This window comes from Vulpes vulpes, chromosome 11, assembly GCF_048418805.1.
Source record: "Vulpes vulpes isolate BD-2025 chromosome 11, VulVul3, whole genome shotgun sequence".
In the NCBI taxonomy this organism is placed as follows: domain Eukaryota; kingdom Metazoa; phylum Chordata; class Mammalia; order Carnivora; family Canidae; genus Vulpes; species Vulpes vulpes.
In genome coordinates, this window is record NC_132790.1 from 27,260,228 (window position 1) to 27,285,595 (window position 25,368).

General features: G+C 37.1%; 1 protein-coding gene across 3 annotated transcripts in view; it reads left to right on the plus strand.

The window, feature by feature from the left end:
* UVRAG (UV radiation resistance associated) overlaps positions 1 to 25,368 on the plus strand; it is a 318,383-nt gene that overhangs the window by 38,201 nt on the left and 254,814 nt on the right. For 2 of the 3 annotated variants that reach the window (XR_011995135.1, XM_026010452.2), the window contains exons 3-5: positions 1,303 to 1,337; positions 16,223 to 16,384; positions 24,869 to 24,943. Coding sequence is in view for 2 of the 3 variants with exons in the window: in XM_026010452.2 (XP_025866237.2) it covers positions 1,303 to 1,337; positions 16,223 to 16,384; positions 24,869 to 24,943 (272 nt within the window). In the remaining variant the exon portion in view is untranslated. The remainder of the gene's footprint in view (positions 1 to 1,302; positions 1,338 to 16,222; positions 16,385 to 24,868; positions 24,944 to 25,368) is intronic. The other variant, XM_072725950.1, reaches the window with a different exon arrangement.

Consider the following 25,368-nt stretch of genomic DNA (forward strand, 5'->3'; position numbering starts at 1 on the left):
AGGCAGAGACACAGGCAGAGGGAGAGAAGCAGGCTCCATGCACCGGGAGCCCGACGTGGGATTCGATCCCGGGTCTCCAGGATCGCGCCCTGGGCCAAAGGCAGACGCCAAACCGCTGCGCCACCCAGGGATCCCCATTATTTTTAATTTTTTAAAACAGATTTACTTAGAGTGAGCAGGGGAGAGGCAGAGAGAAAGAATCTCAAGCAGAATCCCTGCTGAGCATGGAGCCCAATATGGGGCTTGATCTCATGACCCTAATAAGTTTATGACCTGAGCTGAAATCAAGAGTTGGATGCTCAGCCAACTGAGCCATCCAGGTGCCCCTTAAATTCATTATTTTTAAACTTATGTCTAAGTAAAATTGTTCATTCAATTAAAAAGTATTTATTGAATGTCTCCTCTGTGCCAGGAATGGTTTTATGTGCTGAGGAAGATAGCAGTTGTACAAAACAAATGCTATTGTTATTTCAGAGCTTAAAATTAAGGTTGATAAATATATGAGACATAAATTTAAATATATAAGAAAAAAATAAAATGTGTCCGTGATCATCTAAAATCATCTCAAGTACCAGTGGCCCATGCATCACACCTGGGAAATTTGTCTTAGAGCAACAGGGGGATACGAAGGTCTTTTGTAGACTCTGCAGAGACAGACTGTCATGATGGTGACTTCAGCAGGGTCAGAAGAGGCACTGCACCTCTGCTGCTTTTCTCTCTTTTCATTGTTTTTAGGTTTTGTAACATTTACAATATAAATGAAGATTTGTAGAATCATGAAATTTTAATGCTCACAGAGGGCCTTTGCTTACTAGTCTAATTCTTTAAGTTGTCTAATGAAAAATGGGCCTAAGGAAATGAACAGAATGCTAATGATAGTAGAACTAGAATTAAGGTAACCTGGTTGCTAGATCAGCCTCCATTCCATAGTACTACAAAGGATAATCATTAGAGATGTTTGAGATAAATAGAGCATATGGAATCAGTTTTTATAGAGTGGCAGTAAGATAGGAGAGAAGAAAGTCTAATTTTTTAAGAGCTCAAGTTTGAATCTGGGATAAAATATACTAAATTAAATCTTAACAGGTTTTGACCTTTCTTTATTAATGTTTTCCCTTTAAGGCTCTTTTATTTAGTTTTTATTTTATTATTTTATTATTTTGCAGATAAAGATATAGAGAAAATAGATCCCTTGAAAATCTTTTAAATGTTTTACTAGAATGTATGTTAAAAATTTTATAGGATTGAGTTAATGAGCTTATTTTCTTTCATATCACTTATGTTTTTTTTCTTCTTTTCCAGAATTTTATAGAAGTGAAGTGATTAAGAATTCCTTGGTAAGTTTGCTTTCTGACAGGTACACTTGACTAAGCCTATAACTCTTGTTTCAGAATATGCTGAGGCATAAGTTCAAGTTCAGTTTTGGTATTATGATACTTCTACATTTAAACCTTCTGCTTAGTTATTGCTTAAAATTTCATTGATTTGTTCATTGCTGTATCTCTTATACTTAGAACATGCCTGGCACATATAGGTGCTTGATAAATATTTGCTGAATGAACTGATATCTTCTCTGTTAAAAACTTCAGTGTTTTTTTTCAATTCATATTCTATAATTCTGTTCTATTCGCTATAGGAATTTGTTTTTAACTATTTGATTTACCAAACATAATACATGATGTCTTTGTTCGGATAAAGTTCTTAAGAATTTCATGTCTACAACTATCGTATAGGATCTTTCCATTTATTTTTTGGTGGTGGCACTGCTAAGTTAAAAAGTTGGAAGTCTCCTACTTTTGGTAATGTACACGAGGTATTTGCATAAATGGCTCAGTTTATTGGGCCATATTGATAAAAAAAGGACTTTATGGTAATTAAAATATCCTTTTAGTGGTCAAGACTGTATTGGAAAAAGTGGCCTCTGTCCACTTTTTCAACCTCATCTCTTAATATTTTTCCTTACTCATTGTGTTCCAGGCATACCTCATCTTTTCAGTGCTTCAAACATGCCGAGCTTGTCTTCTTTCTTATGTCTAGAATACTTGTTTCCCCAGCTCTTCATTTGGCTAAAGATGTCTTTGAGGTCTCAATTATAGAACTTTGGCTTGGCCTTCTGTGACTATTCCATTGAAAGTGACTCCCTTTCTCCTAGTCATTCTTTTTTTTTATGTCACCTGTATTATTTTCCTTAGAGTATTCATCACTTTTGGAAACTGTTGTTCACTCATTTGTGTTGATTACCTGTCTCTTACCTAGTAGAAATGAGTTCCATGAGAACAGGGACCTTGTCTAGAGTCTAGAATAGTATAGATGCTTAATAAATGGATATCAGTGATGTGTTATGTTTATAGAATCCTTTTATATATATGTTCCATTTTGATCCTTAGAACAGCCTGTGAGGAGATGAGGTAGACCTTAAGAAATTGATATTCAGAGAGGCCCAACAACTTTTGCAGTCAGATAACTGTAGGACCAGATCCCAAGTCCAGACCTGTCTTCAGGTCTCTGCTACCCTTTCCTTCTTTATTAAACTGCCTTCCAAATGCCTCTAAAATAGCATAATAAATTTGGATCCTATGCCAGACAGTTTTCTTGAGCCCATCTCCGAGGAGCTCTAATCAACCAGAACAGCTCTTATTTATTCTGCATATATTAAATGGCATATGAAATGACTAGCACCATGCCTGACACACAGTGGCTAATGAGTCAGTATTTGTTTCTCTTCCTCTCCTGGCTCAGGTGAAAATAGAAGTGTCCTACAGACTAGGGAGAGCTGGGGAGGAGTGGGTGGTTGAAGGGGCAGGTAGAATAGAATTTTACCTTGATTTATTATGCCCCCCCCCCTTTTAAAAAAGATTTTATTTATTCATGAGAGAGAGAGAGAGAGAGAGAGAGGCAGAGACACAGGCCGAGGGAGAAGGAGGCCCCACGCAGGGAGCCCGACATGGGACTTGATCCCGTGTCTCCAGGATCATGCCCTGGGCTGACGGTGGCGTTAAACCGCTGATCCACCCGGGGCAGCCCTCTGCCCCCTTTTGGATAGTCAAAGCTCTAGCTGGGAATGGTTTTACAAAATCCTGTTACTTTTTCATCTGGCTTTGTGTCATAGTGGACCCTTTGCTAATCAAGCTACTTGAGTGTATTGTTCTATATTATTGTATTGTATTTATTTGCTATTCACTTGACTGTCAAGTTCATATTTCTAAACAGCATCTCTTTGAAGATGCTTATCTCTTAATTCTTCAGCTCTTTTCAGTTCCTATCTTCCATTGCTTCTGAAATGTTTATGAGGTTGTGATATCTTTATGCCTGGTGTGCTTAGGTTGAATAAATAAATGTTTTATAAAAATATTGTAGAATGGATTTCAGACAAGGGAGAGATTTGGGCAAAAGACTTCTACGGTCCTTTTAGCTGGCAGTTTGTCCTACAGTTATTTCCTGGGGATTCCACTTGCAGTATTTGCATCCATTGTGATTGTTCATGAACATTTCCTCTCTCAAAGTAGCTGAAAGCTTTTGGAGGTCAAGAGACCACTTGAATATCTTTATGTGCCTCTAGCTCCCAGTGTAATTCTTGGGAGCTGTTGGATAAATGTTGATTTGTTGAAGTTTCCTTTTAAGGATATTCTTTGAGGTTATGATATTTCTGGCAAGGATTGTCTTTTCTTTCTTATAGCTTAGTACAGATTTGATAAACTGCAATTCATTTCTTCTTTTCTCTTGGAAAGGACTCTTCCTTCTTTGTTTTTTGCTAAATCATTGTGACTGGTTCAGATTAATGGGCATTGAACACCACAGGAGTTAACAACCTCAAAGAATATGCTGGAGATGGCACATTGTTGTCACCCGCTTGCTGTTCTGAAGAACCACAGATGAGCAAAATTTGTTGGTGTTTTTCCCTGTTTAGGAGTCGGTGATTCTTAAGCCATTATGATATTTGCTGAAGAGAGTCAGTGATTTAAATGCTCTCATTCCTCCTGGTTACCCATTTAGTGCTTGGCAGGTAGAAGGTGCTCAGCAAATGTTTCTTAATGAATGGATTCCTCCATAAATATGTTTATTGACTGGCTTCTAAGTTATATCCTGAATGCCTAATCCTCAGTCAGCTATTAAAAATTAGGCAAAGTAATGCTTCATTTGTTTCTAGCTGAAGCTTTGGGTATATTTTCACTCTGGTGAACTAAGTTAGACTCTGGTGAGCTTGTGAGTATTCTTCTTTTACTCTTATAACTTTAAGGCTTCAACTGTTTTCCCTGTGTTTGTATTTTTAGCTTGGTCCCAGACCAGAGTGGCTGGTTTTGCCATTGTGATGTCAAAGGAAACATGGAAAATGGACACAAGGTTAAAAAGAATGTTTTCGCCCAAAGATTAAACTGTCCTTATGTACCTATTCCATGCATCTTTCTAACTCTTGAGTACCTCAGATTGGTGCTGCAGTGCTGCCAGTGTTCTATGCTCTGCCCAGTACATTTGCCACTGGCCACATATGGCTACTGAGCGTTTGTAATGTGGTTAAGTAATACCGGGGACCTAATGTTTTAATTTTACTTAACTTTAATTTAAATAGCCACAAGTGGGGATGCCTCAGTGGCTCAGTGGTTGAGCGTCTGCCTTTGGCTCAGAGCATGATCCCAGGGTCCTGGGATCGAGTCCCGCGTTGGCTCCCCACAGGGAGCTTGCTTCTCCCTCTGCCTGTGTCTCTGCCTCTCTCTATGTCTCTCATGAATAAATAAATAACATCTTAAAAAAAAAAAGCCACAAGTGGCTAATAGATATTGTATTGAACAGCACAGTTCTGGACTTTTCTGAAGAGCTTTCTTACAATCTGTAACATCAGCAGAAGAGATTTCCTTTTTTCTGTGCTTTGAAAAAACATAACTTTGGGGGTGTCTCGGTGGCTCAGTGGGTTAAGGGACTGGCCCTTGATTTTGGTTCAGGTTGTAAGTTTGACCTCTTTGTCATGTTTCATGGTCAGTGTGGAATCTGCTTGAGATTCTCTCTCTCTGTTCTTGCTTGCACTCTCTCTCAAAAAAAAAACAAAACCAAAACAACCCAAACAACTTTGTACTTACACCACTTGTACCATTCTAAAGCAGTGTAATACTGTTCATATGGTTATCTTAGCTTCTTTCATATATGTGTAAACCTTATAAAGGCAGGGACCTGTATGCTTCATCTTTATAACCTCCATAGTCATTGTGTGTGGTTTATATTTGTCAAATAAGTAAGAAAAGAAAATAGCCTAAGCCAAGTTGTCAGTTCTAAGATTCGCCATTATTTTATGTTCACTAAGAAAAGTAAACCTTTCTAATTCAACTGAAACACAGGGCCTTGGTAATAGTTCTGAGTGAGTTGTGATTTGATCTTTTTAGCCTCTTGTTACTTTGAAATTTCTTTTACCCATTTCAAGGTATTTAGCAATATTTCCTTCCCTTAGGTATAGTATACTTGACCTGTGACGGGAGTCTTTTGTATGTATCTCAGTAATAAAATATAAATATGCTTCCTCAATCTGTGTGAATTTCGTTAAGTCTTATAGAAAACGATAGATGAGATTTTTTCTTCATTGACAAATATTTGCTTCTCTCATACCAGATTCATGTTTTGTTTCTTTATGTGTAAGCCTTTTTGCCCACACAAAAACTTAATACTTTTTATTGAAGTTTAACATACATAAAAAGGAGTTTACAGATCTTAAGTATAAACTTGATTAATTTTCTGAAATTGAATACTGGTATAACCAGCATCCAGGTCAAGAAATAGAATATTTTTAGTGCCCCAGGAAGCCCCTTCGGTTATTACTACTATCCTGACTGAACATCATTAATTAATTTTACCTACTTTTAAGTGTTAAAGAAATGAAATCCGGTATGCACTCTTTGGTTTGTGACTTGTACTTTATATTGAGAGTCTCAACTATATATTCTAAGAGTCATTCATATTGTGGGTATATTTGTAGTTTGTTTATAATATTGCATTGTGTGAATGTACCAGAATTTATCAATTTTTCTGCTGGGCACTTGAGTGGTTTCTAGTTCTGAGCTAATATGGTTAATGCCACATTCTTGTATGCACCTGTTGGTTGAACATATGTATACATTTCTGTTGGGATACATATCTAGGAGTGGACCTGCAGGGAATATGCATATGATCCACTTTTATATATTGTCAAATAGTTTTCTCAAATTATTGTTTCATTTACACTCTTACCAGTAGTCTCTTAGAGTTCTGGGTTATTCTACATTGTTGCAATCACTTGCCGCTTTTTTAATCTTTTGAATTTAAAATTTTGGTAGATAGTATATACAGGTTTTTGTTTGTTTCAATTTAAACCCAGAGAGATATTTTGTTTTTTAATTTATCTTGAATTAATTAACATATAATGTATTATTAGTTTCAGAGACAGGGAGATATTTTAAATGACAATTAAATTCAGCACATATAGTGCTGACAGCAGTGTGCCTAACTTCAGTGTGCCTAACTTAAGAGTTTAAGAACAGTTGTTTTTAATATTGTGCATGTAGAGACAGTGACACCTGGTGATTGCTGCCTGGTGGTCAAAAACAGTAGAACCTTATTGATCCTAACATTTCTTTTTTTTTCTTTTTATTTTTTTGATCCTAACATTTCTAAATTAAAATTCATCTTACAATGTGAAGGAAAGAGCATGTTAGAGTTAATGACAAATTGGACTATAACATAAAGAAGAATAAAGAAGTATCTGGCAGGGGTGGCTGCTGGTTTTCTGTGATAGTGACATAGATGAAATGTCACATAGACAAAATCATTTGAAGACACCCGAAAAAAGTGAGGGAACAAGCTCTGTACTTATGTGGGGGAAGACTATTGCAGGCCAAGAAACAGGATGTACAAAGGCAGGTGTATAACTGGTCTTTAAGAACTGGCTAAGAAGCTAGTATGGCTGGGGTAGGGTGGGTTGAACACCTTGCTAGGGAAGTATGACAACAGGGGCAGAGGGATTGAGGATTAGGGAACGATGGAAATGATCTGGAGATATGGGAGCTGATAGCCAAGGGCTGGCTATCAGGAGAGATTCGGGCAGGGATACAGTTACATGTCACACAAAATTAGGGGTATCTGGTAGACAAAGACACTGAACGTAGTTATATTTCTATTTTCTTAGGTCTCTAATATGGTACTTCACTCAGAGGAGTCCAATAAATGTCTACTGCATTTAGTAACTGATAATCCACCTTTGATGAGCTAGATAGTGGAGATGTGTCTCCCAACTTACAAATCAGAGTCAAGTTTCCTCTTAGATATACTTAGCATAGAACAATTAGTCATTAGTGTACAATTCAACTTTAAAGGTCTCTGGCTTTAGCTAGCCATATTTTCTAAACCATCTGTTCACTTTTGGATTTTTGTTGTTCAGGAAGAGATTAGATTGAAAGATTATTGATTTTTTTTTTAAAGATTTTATTTATTCATGAGAGAGAGAGAGAGAGAGAGAGAGAGGCAGGGACGCAGGCAGAGGGAGAAGCAGGCTCCATGCAGGGAGCCCGATGTGAGACCCGATCCCAGGACTCTAGGATCACACCCTGGGCTGAAGGCAGGCGCCAAACTGCGGAGCCATCCAGGGATTCCGAAGGATCATTGATTAATAACTAAAATGATTGAAGTAGTAAGAATGGAAGTAACTAAATTCTCTAAAATTGATTTTATATATTCCAAAAATACAAATTATGTACAAACCCAAATGCACCCATTTTAACAATTATAAACTTGATCATTAGATACTTTTACAAAACGGGAGTTTTTAAACCTTTATTACAAAATTAAAAATCTCATGGTAGGGTAAGAGGAGTGGTAGTTTGGGTGTGTGTTGAAATTTGTTCATGTGTGTTTTTTAATAAATAAGAGGTTCAGTTATAAACTACCCATGTAATTCTAGTAGTATGTTGGATGCATGATGTACATTGTTTCTTATCTTAATAACAGTGCTACAAGGTCAGATATATGCCTGTTTGATAGTTAGGGAAACTGAGGTTTGGACAGACTGAGCAACTTACTCTAAGCCCCAGCTAGTAGCGACTGGTAAAACTGATGTTGGAGAGTTCCGCTCTTTTACAGCATTTTGCTGCCTCTCTTATATTATACTTCCTTAAACTTCCTTCCTTCAGCTGATTAAATGTCTGCTAGAGGTCTAGGAGAGGTCAATGATGGGCCTTATAATTGAATAAGCGAGGTCTAGAACATATATTTTAAGGGAAGGCATGGGACATAATTATCAGAATCATTAACTTTGGTTGGAGTTTTGACTGAGTGGTTTTTATATTTATTTATTTATTTAGTTAGTTATTTATTTTAAGATTTATTTATTTATTTATTCAGGGTGGGGGGCAGAGACACAGGCAGAGGGAGAAGCCCGCTCCATGCAGGGAGCCTGACGTGGGACTCGATCCCAGGTCCTCAGGATCACACCCTAGGCTGCAGGCGGTGCTAAACTGCTGCACCACCAGGGCTACCCTGTCTGAGTGGTTTTTAAATCTTTGGGAAAAAAACTGACCAAATGGTATATTTTTTATTATTGACTGGCCTGAGTGATTGTCAAACCAAGTTTATGTTTCATTGAATTGTGACCAAATGAATTAACATTTCTAATCTGTAGGTGGGTGTATGTGGGTAGAGAGTTGGCTCCTCTTCATTATGCCAGTTATGTTACCCTGCGTTAAATCGCATCATATTCAGGTTTTCTAACTTCTTTCTGGTCAACTATGATATGGAAGGAGACTAAGATGATTGATATATGCAATTATAGTTCCAGGGAAAGACAGGATTGTTTGAAAACACATAGGAATATTATTCATTTCAGTTTAAGAGAGGTTGGCTAAGAAAGGTTTCTAATGGAAAGTAATTTCTTTTTTTCTTTTTTTTTTCTTTAAAGATTTTATTTATTTATTCATGAGAGACACACAAAGAGAGATAGACACAGGCAGAGGGAGAAGCAGGCTCCATGCAGGGAGCCCAGTGTGGGAGATCCCGGGATCCCAGGATTACACCCTGAGCTGAAGGCAGGTGCTAAACCTCTGAGCCACCCAGGCATCCCAGGAAAGTAATTTCTAAGTTGATATGTAAAGGATGAGTAGAGATGAATTAGTGGAAGAGATTTTATTGGGCTGAGAAGTAACTACTGCTTATAAAATCAGCAGGCAATTCCCAAGAGTTATCTTGTATGTTTTGACAAATTGTTATGAATTCCCAAGTTGTGTTTCTGGACCATACATTTGTTACTGGGTGATAAGAACAGTGATCGTTTGTGAATGTTTTGTAATTTCTTTGTGCAAGTGTGTTTCTTTAATAAATAAGCTGCCATTGAGCAGTGTTACGGAGAAGTCGTCCTGGCTAAATACTGAGTTTAGATTCTCTTGTGGGTAGTGAGGAGGTAGTGAACTTTTCAAAGCCACAAATACCCTAATATTCTGTTGCTGTACTTTTAGTGAATATGGTGTGGGTCCCTAGATTGTCTTAGTGCTTGAAGAATTTGTTCCATGTAGAAAATGGGCTGACATGTCTAGGTTAAATAAAATAGAAATCATCTGGGTCTCTACAGTAGCATGGTTGGGCACTAAAATCTTTGAATGTTTGGAGACTCTCTGGCAGTGTCTGAATGTACCAGCTCAGGAGTTACTGCGTACTGTCTGGCAGCTATTTCATGAAAGTATAAAGGAAGGTCATTGTAATGAGACAACTGACAATAGCTGTGCTGTACTAACGTTGTACTGACTTAGAAAGGAGACCCAGGTCATCTCTTCGATCATATGAAGTAACTTCACAACACTACCCTCACTTTCAAAGGCTTTTGATGTATTCGAGAATGAAGATATTTACAAATATTTAATGCAGCAACTGCTTCCCAAGTCCTCCCTCTCCCCGATGCAATATATTCACCAATTCCTTCTTTTTTTTCACTTTGGAAAAGGGTGGACATTTCATGCTTTTTCTGGTGCTTTATCACTTTGAGAATGAGCATTTGAAATTTTGTTATGTCATGATCTAGAGCACACGTACTTTTGTTGAGAGATGGTCTTACACATAGGAGAGTAAATGGCTACCTTTTCAGGTGGTATAATTTGAAAGCTAGGAAGGTCCTCCAGTGTCTGCTTTTTAGACTTTAAGGCCTAAAATTACAGCATGAAAAGATACCTTTATTTGATTTATTGCTGCAGCCCCCTCCTTCTAAGATGCTGTATTTTTTCTGCTATTGGGTCTTTAACAAATATAGTTTCATTACCTTTTTATTGAGATAGAGCATGCATTGCAGTAAAGGGCCCAGATCAAGAAGTTGAACGTTATCAGCACCTTTTGTGTTTTCCCTCTAGTCACTACCTTCTCCAAAGGAGAACCACTGACTTGACTTTGAGCACCATCTGTTAGTTTTGCTTATTTTTGAACATGTATTTCTGCACACACACACACACACACACACACACACACACAGCATGTCCTCTTTTGCTTAGTGTTACATATGTGAGATTCATCCATATTGTTGCACGTAGTAGTTTATGAACTCTAATGACATGTCCTTTGGTGAACATGTGTATGAATTTCATTGCTGTTAGATATATACTTAGGAGTGGAATCAAGTGCTGGGTCATAGGTTATTTTCATCTTTAGTGGATACTGCCAATAGTTTTTCAAAATGGTTATACTGATAACTTCCCTAGCAGCAGTGTGAGGGTTTTAGTTGCTCTATATCCTTCTTCAAACTTGTTATTACTATTACTGCTTTTAAATAAAGTGCATGTTCTGGAAAATTATGCCAACTAATGCCAATTAGAAATAAACATTCTATACAGGGACTTGACACTTTTTTAAGTTTATAGGATATATTTGATCTGACTTGTTAGTTTAAGTAGCTTTGTTTCCATGCTTCTTGTTTTTGACTATTCAAGGATAGTGGAGTTGGTGGTCTGTTGAATTCCAGTTAGAGGAAATGTTATCATTTGAATTTTTTATATCTGTATCACATTTTTTTTGGTTCCCCTCCCCTCCCTTCCTATTTAGGGGACATTATTTACCTTTTTCTCATAGACTGGAGCTTATCATGAGGAACATCACATCTACTAGAGTCATCTTTCAGGGGCTGCCTAGGACATAAAACTCAATTGCTTTATGCTAAATGATCCCCAGCAGCGTGGCCTACCTCATACACAAAAGTTACCTAATGTTATCACTATCTTTTTGTTTTATTTTTTGTTGTTATCATGTCTTTTAAGTCAGATATGTAGACTTTGACTTCCTGCTCCAGATATAACCAAATGCATGATGTTGGCAAGTTATTTAATGGTTTTTTAATTTTTAAGTAATTTTCTACCCTACATGGGGCTCACACTCAACTTTCTCTGAAACCAAGAATTTGGTAGACTGACTAAGCCAACCAGGTGCCCTGAAAGATCCTTCAGTGTAGCTGCTTGTTATTCTCGAGCTGTGTGTCCTGCCACTCTTGGGTTGTGCATTCCAGGAGTTTTCTTAGTTCCCTTACCACACCTTACTCACTATATCACATTGCTGAGCCCTTGTTTATTGTGTTCTTTACACCTGAAAGTCCATATTTTAACCTGGGGAAATTCTGTTTGTCCTTTAAAAGCCAAGTTGCACAGCCTCTGTGGTGATGTCTTTCCCCTATTCCTCAAAGTTTATTATTTCCCTTCTGTGCTACTGTATAGCCTTGTGCATAATTCTATAACTGAATGTTTCAGTTCAGTTATATGAAATGATGTAATTAGGGGTTTGAATCTAACAAGTTGGAAGTACTTTGAAGACACTGTTTATGTTTCAGTTCTTAATAATTGTGTCTTAAGTGTTGAATAAATAAGTGTATACCATATGAAGCCGTATTATCGTATATCCTCCTTTTAATGACTATAATAAATAAGGAGCGAAATTCAGAAGTACTGGTGTTCATTCTGAGGAGCTGCGTGCAGGATGGACTTCCCTTGTAGGTCAGGGCCGGCCAGTGCTCTCTCTAGAGGAGCCTAGAGAACAAGCAGAGCTGTGAGGGGGACTCACTGAGATGGCTTAGGGATCTGTTTCTGCTGGCTTTGGCTGGAGAAGAGCTGAGTCTGTTCCCTTTCCGGCCTTGTCAGGATGGAGAATTCAGAGCCCTCCTAAGGGCTGTTGTCATCTGCTGAACCCCAACTCGTGCGTCTGGTGCTTTGGGGTATCGTCCTCTGGGAAAGGTTTATTATCGCATTTTACAGAGGAGGAAACAAACTCGGGTAGGCTAAAAAGGCTGTCCAGCTCACCACACTAACGTGACCTTGGTTGGTTGGTTGGTTGTTGTTGTTATTTTTAAGATTCATTTATTTATTCATGAGAGACCTAGAGAGAGAGGCAGGGACACAGGCAGAGGAAGAAGCAGGCTCCTCACAGGGAGCCTAGCGTGGGACTTGATCTCGCATCCCGGGATCACGTCCTGAGCCGAAGATACCTGCTCAGCCACTGAGCCACCCAGATACCCCTGGTTTGGTTTTTGTTGGTTTTAAGACCGTTGGGACCCCCGTAGGTCCTGGCCCTCTTTTCCCTTCCCTCACACTCTCCCTGGGTGACCTGGCTCCTGATGTGGCTGCTGCTTCCACCTCTGCCTCTTCTTCTGGGCTCCAGACTGCCCCCCTCCCGCCCCCACGTCTGCGCTCACTCCTCCCAAAGGCATCTTGAGGCTGGAGTTCAAGTGGGGCCTCTTGGTTCTCTTGGCCGGGGTACCCCGCCCCCACACTGCATCCCTTAGCCTCTGTCAGCCTCCCCCTGCATGGAAAGTGGCCCATCACCCACCCGGGTGTGTGAGACAGAAACCCAGGAGACATTCTCGATTCTTCCCTTACCTGGCACCTCACCTTCACCCTCAGCCAGTTGTCACATCTTGTTCCAAAACACCTCTCCCTTACGTGTCCCGGCTCCATTCTCCATGTTGCAGAGTGTCACCTGCAGGCACCCCTGCACGAGCCTCTCTACTGATGTTCCTCCTTCTGTTGGTTGGTTCACTCAGCAAATGGTGCTTGGGTGCGCAGGTACTATTTACTGGTATACCTCATTTTACTGTACCTTGCAGATAATGTGCTTTTAAAAAATGAATGTTTATAGAAACTGGGCTTTGAGCAAGTGTGTTGGTACCATTTTCCCCCAAAACATTTGCATGCTTCCTGTCTCTGTGTCATGTTTTAGTGATTCTCACAATATTTCAAAATTTTCATTATGATTATACTTGCTTTGGTGATCTGTGATATTGCTATCACAATTATTCTGGGGCACCATGCACTGCACCCATATAAGACAGTGAACTTAATTGATAAATGTTCTGTGTGTTCTCACTGCTCCACCAGTTAACCATTCCTCTAACTCTGTCCTTCTCCTCAAGCATCTCCCTATTCCCCTAGATACAACAATGTTGAAATTAGGGCAATTAATAGCCCTACAGTGGCCTCTTAAGCATTTAAATGAAAGAGACAGTTACATGCCTTTCTAAATCACAAGCTAGAAACGATTAAGCTTAGTGAGGAGAGCATATTGAAAGCCAAGATATACTGAAAGCTAGGCCTCTTGCACCAAACTGTTAGCCAAGTTGTGAATGTACAGGAAAAGGTTTTTCTTGGGGAGGCACTAAATTAACTTTATAATAATTTTTAATATATCCTCAACATTTATATCTGAATTTTCTTTTTTTTCATTTTTTTATTGAAGTTGGATTTTCCAACATATAGTATAACACCCAGTGTTCATCCCATCAAGTGCCCTTCTCAGTGTCTGTCACTCAGTTATCCCATCCCTCCTGCCCGCCTCCCCTTCCAAAACCCTTTGTGTGTTTCCCAGAGTTAAGAGTCTCTCATGTTTTGTCACCCTCTCTGATTTTTCCCACTCAGTTCCCGTCCTTTCCCTTATAATCCCTTTCACTATTTCTTATATTCCTTGTATGAGTGTAACCATATAATGAATGTCCTTTTCCGATTGACTGACTTCACTCAGCATAATACCCCCTCAGTTTAGAGGAAAAGTTCTTGAAGGAAATTGAAAGTGCTACTTCAGTGAACACCCAGTGATCAAGTGAAACAGCCTTATTGCTGATGTGGAGAAAGTTTGAGAGGTCTAGATATAAGATCAGATCACCTACAACATTCCTTTAAATCTAAGTATAATCCAGAGCAAGGCCCTAGCTCTCTTCATTTACATGAAGGCTGGGAGACCTGAGGAAGCTGCAGAGGAAAAGTGTGAAGCTAGCAGAGGTTGGTTCATGAGGTTTAAGGAAAGAAGCCACGTCCATAACATAGAAGTGCACGGTGAAGCAGTGAGGGCTGATGTAGAATGTGCAGCAAATCATCTAGAAGACTGGTGAAGATAATTAATGAAGGTGGCTACACTAAACAATAGATTTTCAGTGCAGATGAAACAGTCTTCTTATTGGAAAAAGGTGCCATCTAGGACTGTCACAGCTAGAGAAATCAGTGCCTGGCTTCAAAGCTTCAAAAGGACAGGCTGACTTTCTTGTTAGGGGCTAATGCTGTTGGTGACTTCAAGCTGAAGCCGATGTCATTTACCATTTTGAAAATCCTGGGGTCCTTAAAAGTTATGCTAAATGTACTCTGCCTTTGCTTTAAAATGGGAACAAGAAAGCCTGAATGATAGCACATCTGTTTACCATATGCTTTCATAAATATTTTTAAATTTTTTTTAAAATTTATTTATGATAGTCAAACACACACACACACAGAGAGAGAGAGAGGCAGAGACATAGGCAGAGGGAGAAGCAGGCTCCATGCACTGGGAGCCCGATGTGGGATTCGATCCCGGGTCTCCAGGATCGCGCCCTGGGCCAAAGGCAGGCGCTAAACCACTGCGCCACCCAGGGATCTCGATTTCATAAATATTTTAAGCCCACTGTTGAGATCTCAGAAGAAGATCCCTTTCAAGATATTAGTTCTCATTGACAATGCACCTGGCCAACCAAGAATTCTGATTGAGATGTACAAGGAAATTAGTGTTGTTTTTGTAGCTGCTAACACAACATCCATTCTGTAGCCCATATGGAATAAGGAGTCATTTCAACTTTCTAGTTTTTACTATTTAAGAAATATAATTTGTAAGGCTATAGCTTCTATAGATAGTGATTCCTCTGCTTGATCTGGGCAAAGTCCATCGAAAACCTTCCAGAAAGGATTCACTATTCTAGATACCATTAAGACCATTTGTGATTCATGGGAAGAGGTCAAAATAATATTAACAGAAGTTTGGAAGAAGCTGATTCCAAACCTAATAGATGATTGTGAGGGATTCAAGACTGGAGTGGAGGCAATAACTGCAGATGTGGTGGAAATAACAAGAAAACTAGCATGAGAAGTGGAGTCTGAAGATGTGACTGAATTGATGCATTTCATGATCAGACTTGAGTAGATGAGCAGTTACTTCTTATGGTTGAGCAAAGAAAGTGGTTTCTTGAGAAGGCATCTACTGTTGGTGAAGCTGCTATGAAGATGGTTGAAATGACAACAAAGGACTTAGAATATTACATAAACTTAGTTGATAAAGCAGTGGTAGGTTTGAGAGGATTGATTGTATTTTTGAAAAACATTTTACAGGGGGTAAAATGCTACCAAACAGCATTGTGTGCCAGAGAAATTGTTCATGAAGGAAGAGTCAGTCAATGCAGCAAACTTTGTGGTCTTATTTTAAGATATTGCCACAGCTACCCCATCCTTCAGCAACCACCACCCTGATGAGTCAGTAGCCATCAACACTGAGGCAAGACCCTCCACCAGCAGAGATTATGACTTGCAGAAAACTCAGATGTTGGGTCCTTTTTTTAAATTAAAAAAAATTTTTTTTTGATGGTTACATTTTTAAGCAATAAAGTATTTTTTAATTAAGGTATGTACATTGTATATTTTTAGGTATAATGTTATTACACACATAATAGACTGTGATATAGTATAAACATAACTTTTATATACACTGAGAAACCAAAAGATTCGTTTGACTTGCTTTCCTGTGATACTTGCTTTATTGTTGTGGTCTGGGACCAAACTTGCAATTATCTCTGAGGTACCATTATCACCCCTGTTGTGTTAATTAGATGTCTTCTTGGTTCATTTAAGTTTCCAATTTGATATATTTTTGAGGTCTTTTGGTTTTCAAAAACAAAATGATTTATAACTTAATTGAAATACCTGTAAACAAATTAGAGTCTTCATGCTTTCCTTTCCATCAACAGAATCCAACGTGGCGGAGTCTCGATTTTGGAATAATCCCGGACCGTCTTGATACATCTGTGTCTTGTTTCGTGGTGAAGATATGGGGTGGAAAGGAGGACATTTACCAGCTTTTGATTGAATGGAAAGTCTGTTTGGATGGGCTGAAATATTTGGGTCAGCAGGTAATTTTTAGACTATAGTTTTGAGTATTTGTCTTCTCTAAACCTAACCTTTCTGTAGATTCTTCAGATTCTACATTTCCGATTATAGAGAACTTTTATGATTATTTATTTAATTGTAGAAACTTTGAGTCATTGCCAAGTTTAAAAAATAATTTTTAATAGAAGAAACTTACGAAGAAGCACCCTAAGCCTCTAATTTAAGAAGATTTTTTTTTTCAGGAAAGAATATGCTTTCCCATTTCATTGTACTTCTTCTGTTTTATTGGTTATTCCCTCATAGAATCTAAAAATTAAGTTGCAAATATAGAACATACTTTTATGACCGGTAGAGTTGGATTATTTTGGGAAGAAGGAGAGCTACTGTTTATTGAGCACAGGGCTGACAAATCCCTGGCTTGTATAGCACTCCTAAGCCCCTATGAGTGAGGTAGTTATTGGATCATAAGACTCTTCTAGCTGAGCTGATAAGTAGCTCCGTAATCCCTTTGGACACAGTGTTCTGGGATGCAGCTAGCAATATATCAGGATTGCTTATGATATGAAACCTTCTTACCATCCTCTGACGTAGGTTATTACACTTAATATTTATACCAGCCTTGTGAAGGTTGGTATTAGTGCCCTTATTTTCCAGATGGGAAAATTCAGATCACACTGGTAGGTAGAGTTAGGAGTTATTTTTTTACTAAAAGAGATTTTATTTATTTGAGAGAGAGAGAGTGTGTGTGTGAAAGCGAGAAAGAGCATGAGCCGGGGGAGGGGCAGAGGGAGAGGGAGAAGCAGGTTCTCAGCTGAGCAGGGATCCCAATGCAGGCTTGATCCCAGGACCCTTTGATCATGATCTGAGCCAAAGACAGATGCTTAATTGACTGATCCAGCCAGCGCCCCTGGAGCTAGGTTTTAAATCCAGGCCTGGCTGACTTACAAATTCATTCTTTGTGCTGTACCACACTGATACATAACATGTAGTTCTTGGTAACCACCCAACAATCTTGGAATGATGCTTTGTCTATTTGTGAAACCTGTGGGACTACTGTTAATGGTAACTCCAAAATATTAGTCATATCTATAAATATCCTTGATGTTTCTTAATATTTACTCAATATAGACTTTCTGGTTTGTTTGTTTGTTTATTTATTTATTTATTCATTCATTCATTCATTCATTCATTCATTCATTCATTTGTTTATTTATTTAGAGTATATGTGTTCATGTGAATGGTGGTAGGGGTGGGAGGGACCTGGGGGGAAAGAGAGAGATTGAGAGAGAGAGAGAGAATCTTAAGTGCAGAGCCTGAAGCTTAATTTCATGACCCTGGAATTACCTGAGCTGAAATCAGCAGTTGGACGCTTAACCAACTGAGCCACTCAGGTTCCCTTTCTTTCTTTCTTTCTTTCTTTCATTCATTCATTCATTCATTCATTCATTCATTCATATTTATTTTGCCTTTTTGGTTTTTTTTGCTTTCTTTTAAAGAAACTATTTAATTCTACATATTTTTCTTTCACATTAAAAAACCCCTCTATTCTCATTTTGCTTACCATATACTTTATTTTGTGTCCTCCTATAGTGACCAGAAGAATGCATATAATAGATATTTTCTATAACTAAATTCTAACCACTCTAATCTTTTTTGTTTTTATATTTTTCCCTCTGTTTTAGGACTGGCCTCAGTGAAGATTTATAAAATAATGACTTTTGGCTTAGGGCCTTTCTCCTCTCTTTCAGTATGAGATACTTGTTGCCTTTTACTGGCCAATTGGAACCTTGCAGTGAGGTGTATACTCTCTCTTCCCACATACCATAGTTGGCTGTGGATAGACGATGGTATTGAGCACTTGTCTTTCTTCTTCTTTTTTTTTTTTAAGATTTTATTTATTTATTCATGAGAATACACAGAGAAGGGAGAGAGGCAGAGACACAGGCAGAGGGAGAGGGAGAAGCAGGCTCCATGCGGGGAACCCAATGCGGGACTCGATCCCGGGTCTCCAGGATCAGGCCCTGGGCTGAAGGCAGTGCTAAACCGCTGAGCCACCCGGGCTGCCCACTTGTCTTTCTTCTGAAAGTACCTACATTTCATGGAGGATGATGCTTCTTAATGTTAGAGTTGTATTGACTGTATAGTCTGGTAAGGGAGTTTTGAGCCAAAGAAGGTGGCCTTCATGCTTTTCAACTCATATATTCCTTAGGTAGTGATCTTCTTGGAATACTCACCTGTGTTTATGTTGAACCTGTCCTAACTTGAGAGAGTCAGCTTTCGGGTGTCTTCTTATAAAGCTGGTTATGTCGGTATAATGGAGAACAAAAGAAATAGAAAACTTGTTTTTTAAGCCTATTAGAAACTTAATATCATTATAGAAAGTCAAAACTTACCTACGAAATAGGTATAACAAGTAACATACTACTGGAAAATCAGATAAAATAGAATTACAAATTTTCAGAGGAAAGCAAGACTAAGATGTATCAGGAAAATAGCCAGAATTACTTAGGTTCAGTGATAGATCATTTACTTTCTACCAGGCATTATTCTTACTGTTAAGGATCCAGAGATGGGTAAGACAAGATCCTTAGACTTGGTAAACTGATGATTGATGAATACCTGCATAGTACCATCCTGTTTTGATTACTATAGCTTTGTAATATAATTTGGATGAGTGTATGGAAGAATTATTTAGACAAGCGTGGATAGAGTCAGGGAGGGCTGACTTTTGAATGAATTTTTTTTTTGTAAGTCAGGTTTGTTGAGGTGTAATGTATATACAGTGAAATGCACCCTTTTAAGGTATGCACTTCAGTGGGTTTGACAAATATATTAAGTCTAGTAACCATCACAATGAATAATGCTGCTGTGAATATTTAAATATAAGTCTTTATTTTGACATTTGTTGTCACTTCCTTTGAGTAAATACATAGAAGTGGAATTTCTGGGTCTAATGGAAAGTGTATGTTGAAATTTATAAGAAGCTCCCAAATTGTTTTCCATTGGTTTTAGCCATTCCAATGGATTTGAAGTAGTATCTTACTGTGATTTTTTTTTTAAGTTTTAGTTTTAATTACTCAGTGTTCATCATGACAAGTGCACTCCTTAATCCTCATCACCTATTTCACCCATCCCCCACTTTCCTCTGGTAACCACCAATTTTTTTCTCTATAGCTAAGAGTCTGTTTCTTGGTTTGTCTCTTTCTTTCCCCTGCTTTGCTCGTTTGTTTCATTTCTTAAATTCTCCAAATGAGTGAAATCATATGGTATTTGTCTTTTTCTCATTGATTTATTTCACTTAGCATTATATTTTCTAGCTCCATCCCTATCATTGCAAGTGGCAAGATTTCATTCTTTTTTTTTTTTTTTTTACAGCTGATATATATGTATATCACATCTTCTTTATCCATTTATCAGTCAATGGACACTTTAGCTGCTTCCATATCTTGATCATTGTAAATAAATCTGCTCTAAGCACAGGGATGCATATATCCTTTTGAATTAGTGTTTTTGTATTATTTGGGTAAATATTTGATAGTGCAATTCCTAGATCACAGGGTAGTTCTATTTTTAACCTTTTGATGAAACTCTATACTGTTTTCCACAGTGGCTACACTAGTTTGCATCCCACCTACAGTGCGCAAGTGTTCTTTTTTCTCCACGTCCTTGCCAACACCTGTTATTTCTTGTGTTGTTGATTTTAGCCATTCTGAACAAGTATGAGGTGATATCTCATTGTAGTTTTTGTTTATATTTCCCTGATGGTAAGTGATGATGAGCATCTTTTCTTGTAACTGTTGGCCATTTGTATGTCTTTGGAGAAATGTCTATTCATGTCTTCTGTCCATTTTTTAATTGGATTATTTGCTTTTTGGGTATTGAGTTTTATAAATTCTTTATATATTTTGGATACTAATCCTTTATTGGATATGTCGTTTGTAAATATCTTCTCCCATTTTATAGGTTGCCTTTTACTTTTATTGTTTTTTTTTTTTGTTTTTTTTTTTTGCTGTGCAGAAACTTTTTATTTTGATATAGTCCCAATAGTTTATTTTTGTTTTTGTTTTCCTTGTCTCAGGGGATCTATCTAAAGAAAAGTTGTTAGAGCCAATATCAGAGAAATTACTGCCTGTACTCTTTTCTAGGATTTTTATGGTTTCAGGTCTCAAATTTAGGTCTTTAATCCATTTTGAATTTATTTTTATGTATGATATAAGAAAGTCCAATTTCATTCTTTTGCATGTTCCTGTCCAGTTTTCCTTATACCATTTGCTGAAGATACTGTCTTTTCCCCATTGAATGTTCTTTCCTGCTTTGTTGAAGATTAATTGACCATATAATTGTGGGTTTATTTCTAGATATTCTATTCTGTTCCATTGATCTATGTGTCTTTTTTTGTGCCAGTACTATACTGTTTTAAATATACGGCTTTGTAATATAATGTAAAGTCCAGGATTATGATGCTTCCAGATTTGCTTTTCTTTTCCTGAAAAGCTTGCTTGAATTGCTTTAGCTATTCAGTCTTTTGTGGTTCCATACAAATTTTAGGTTTTCTGTTAAAAATACTTTTGGTATTTTGACAGGGATTGCATTAAAAATGTAGATTATGGGGATCCCTGGGTGGCTCAGTGGTTTAGCGCCTGCCTTCAGCCCAGGGCGTGATCGTGGAGTCCTGGGATCGAGTCCCACGTCAGACTCCCTGCATGGAGCCTTCTTCTCCCTGTGGGTCTGCCTCTGTCACTCTCTCTCTTTCTCTCTGTGTCTCTCATGAATAAATAAATAAAATCTTAAAAAAAAATGTAGATTGCTTTGAATAGTATAGACGTTTTAACAACATTTGTTCTTCCAATCCATGAGCGTGGAATTTGGAATGTCTTTCCATTTCTTTGTGTCTTCAATTTCTTTCATCAGTTTTCTTTTTTAAAGATTTTATTTTTTATTCATGAGAGACACACAGAGAGAGGCAGAGACATAGGTAGAGGGAGAAGCAGGCTCTCCACAGGGGAGCCTGATGTGGCACTTGATCCCAGGACCCCGGGATCACAACCTGAGCCAAAGGCAGATGCTCAACCACTGAGCCACCCAGGTGCCCCTTAATAGTGTTTTATAGTTTTCAGAATACAGGTTCTTCACCTCTTTAGTTAGATTGTTTCCTAGGTATCTTATTATTTTGGGTGTAAATGAAATGGTTTTCTTAGTTTCTCTTTCTGCTGTTTCATTATGGGTATATAGAATCTTGTGATTTTAATTTGAACTTCTCTAGTGATTAAGTCATGTTGAGCAATACAAAAAATGTTTATTTGTCATCATTCTTTCTCTCACCCCTTTTTTGGTGAAATGTTTATTTAGATCTTTTGCCTACTTTTTATTTGGCTGTTTGAATTCTCATTATTGGGTTGTAAAATTTCTGTATGTATTCTAGATAGGAGTCAGTTCTTTATAAGATAGTTATTTTCTGAGTATTTTCTGCCAGTCTGTGGCTTGTCCTTTTGTTTAAGTGTCATTTAAATGATCGAAGTTTATCAGTGCTGATAAAGTCCACTAAATTGTTTTTTCTTTTATGTTTCATGCTCTTTGTGTCTTATCAAAGACATCTTTGCCTAATCCTAGGTCACAAAGATTTTTTTCCATGGGATTTTTTCCTCGTGGAGTTTTATAGTATTAGGTTTTATGTTTATGTCTATGATAATTTTGGATTAACTTTTATTTAAGGTATAAGGCACATTGTTTTGCAGATTGGTTAACATTTGTCCCTGCACTCTGTTGTTAGAGCTGTTATTTCTCCATTGAATTACCTTGTTATCTTTGTTGTAAATCAGTTTTTAAAAAGTAATTTGTGGGAGTCTGTTTCTGGACTCTATTCTATTTCATTGATCGACAGGTCTGTCTTTATTCCAATACCACATTGTCTTGAATACTGTAGTTTTACACCTCATGAATTCAGATAATGTCAATCCTTCAATTTTGATCTTGTTTTCAGAATTGTTCTGGCTATTCTAGATCTCTTGCCTTTAAATATACATTCTAGAATTAATTAATTTGTGAATCCTACAAAAATCTAAGAAACTTTGGGGAGAATTGACATCTTACTAGTATCAGATGTTTCAGTCTGTGGACATGATATATTTCTCCATTTGTGAAAATCTTTGATTTCACTCATCAGCATTTGGTACTTTTCACTATACAGATCTTGCACATATTTTGTTAGATTTGGACTTGTGGATTCTATGTTTTTTTATGCTAGTTTAAATGCTATTTAAAAATATTTCTATTTCCAATTGTAGCTAGTATATAGAAACATCTCTGTATTGAACGTGTATTCTGTGACTTTGTTAAACTCATTTATTAGAGCTAGTAGTTTTTTGGTAGACTCCTCTTGTAAATTGCTATGTAGGGAATCATGTCTCTGAATAGATGGTTTAATTTCTTCCTAATGAATATGTCTTTTTTTCTTGTCGTTTCATTGGTGAAGACCTCAGTACAATGTTGAATAGAAATGAGTAGATTGGGCAACCTTGGTTTTTTTTACTGATGCTGTGTAAAACTATTCAGTCTTTCATTATTAAGTATAATATTAGCTATAAATTTTGTAGACACTTTATCAGGTTGAGGAAATTTCCTTTCATATGGAAATACATTTGTGAGTATTTTATTAAGATTTCCTTCATCTATATCCATGGGAGATACTGGTTTGTACTTCTCTTGTATTGTCCTTGTCCAATTTATTTATTTTTTTAAAAAGGCTTTATTTATTTATTCATGAGAGAGAGAGAGAGAGAGGCAGAGACACAGGCATAGGGAGAAGCAGGCTCTGTATGGGGAGCCTGATGTGGGACTCAGGACTCAGTCCCAGGACCCTGGGATCGCACCCTGAGCCAAGGGCAGCTGCTGAACCGCTGAGCCATCCTTGTCCAATTTAGTATGAGAGTAATGCTGGTCTTGTAAAATGGATTGGGAAGCCTTTACTCTTCTGTTTTCTGGAGGAATTTGTGTAAAATTGCTATTATTCCACAAATGTTTGACAGAATTCTTCAGTGAAGCCATGTGGGTGTTAAGATTTCCCTGTGGGAAAGTTTAAAAGCCTGACTTGTTACTTTATTAGATATGGGGCTATATTTAGATTATCTATCTTCTTATGTGAGCTTTGATAGTTTTTCTTCCAAAGAATTTGTTAGTTTCACCTAAGATTTCAAATTTATAAGCATAAAAGTTTCCACAGTATTACTATACTTTATATCCTTGTAATGTATATAGGCTACATAATGATCCTTTACTCTATCATTCTTGCTATTGGTAATTTCTGTCACATCTCTTTCTTCTCTTGATCACTCTGCCTAGAGATTTATCCATTTTTGTAGGTTTTCAAAGAAATAGTTTTTGGTTTCGTTTATTGTTTTGTTTTCAGTCTCACTGATTTCTGATTTTATCCTTATAATTTTCTTTCTTTTGCTTGCTTTGGGTTTACTTTGTTCCTCTTTACTAGTTTAAGGTAGGATTTTGCATTACTATTTGGAGAATTCTCTTTTCTAAAGTAAGCATTTACTAAATTTTCCCCTAAGCCTTCCTTTAACTGTGACTCACAAACTTTGGTGTTGTATATTCATTTTCATTCAATTCAAAATATTTTCTAATTTCCCTTTTATTTCTTCGTAACCCAGGGGTTATTGAGAGATATAGTGTTTAATTTTCAAACATGTGGATTTTCCAGGTATCCTTCTGTTGTTGATTTCTGATTGAACTCTTTTGAGTTTAGAGAAAATAGTTTGTTTGATTTCAATCATTTAAGCTTTTTTTGAGATTTATTTTATGGCCTAGAATATAGAATCTCTTTTTGGTGAATGTTTCCTGTACATGTGATGTGTATTCTATCGTCATTGAATGGAATGTTTTGCAGATATCAGGTTAAATTGATTGATAATCTTGAGTGAAATTTGGATATGTTGGATTTAGCCAGGGGAATTGGGGTTAGGCACAGAAGTATGGTATCACAGAGCATAAACTGATTCATTAATTTTAATTGAGGAAACTAGAGTCCAGAGTAATGATGCAATTTAGATACTATCTTTAAACTGCCTTTTGAAAATAGAAAATAATATTAATCTTTTATGTTTTTTTCTAGTACTTCATGGTTTTTTAAGGACTTTTACAGACTAAGTGGATTGTGTTTTCTTTGAGATCACAGAATGTATAGTATGTCTATACTATACATTTGAATCATTTGTATTTCAGAAGTAGCCTTTCCATAGCAATCTCAAGAAGTATTTATAGAAAATATATGTGAATGATCATGCCTGTAATCTCATGTGATGATTTTGTGAGCCCTTTGACTAAAGCAGGAAGCTCTCATTTGATTACCTGGTCTTAAGACAAATGATATGTTTTTAGCTGGCTTGTTAGATTAGTCAGCCTATTTCTCAGCATTGAAGTAGGTCTTGTGTCATGCTCTAATCATATTAAAACTTAATTGGAATGAGAAGAACTGATAGTGTGTTTTTCTTCTTTCTTAGATTCATGCCCGCAACCAAAATGAAATAATTTTTGGGTTGAATGATGGCTACTATGGTGCTCCGTTTGAACATAAGGTAAGAGGATTTTCCTAGTGCTGTGAATTTTGTTTAGTGTAGCTGTGCTTTGACATATAGTATGTAAAAAAGCTATGTGTAAATAGAATCTTCTTTTAAGTATCATTCTAAGTTTGTTTAATGTCGCTTAAGGTGAGTGAATGAATGCTTTTTAAAGTGGATATTTATTTTGTAACCACCCCAGTTTATCTTTTCTAAATTCAGATGATTAATTTACCTGTGAGGGCTGTTTGCTCTTATTCTGTGTAATTCTTTGGAAGATTAGAACAGAATGGTGAATTTTGATTAAGTACAATACAATTTTATTAAATGTTTCGGATACCTTTTACACTTTCAGTAAATTTAAGAAACTTTGAGTACAATGTTATTATAGTCTGTGCTGTCTCTATATCTAAAAGCAGTTAGAGAAAAGAAAGAGAAGGTAA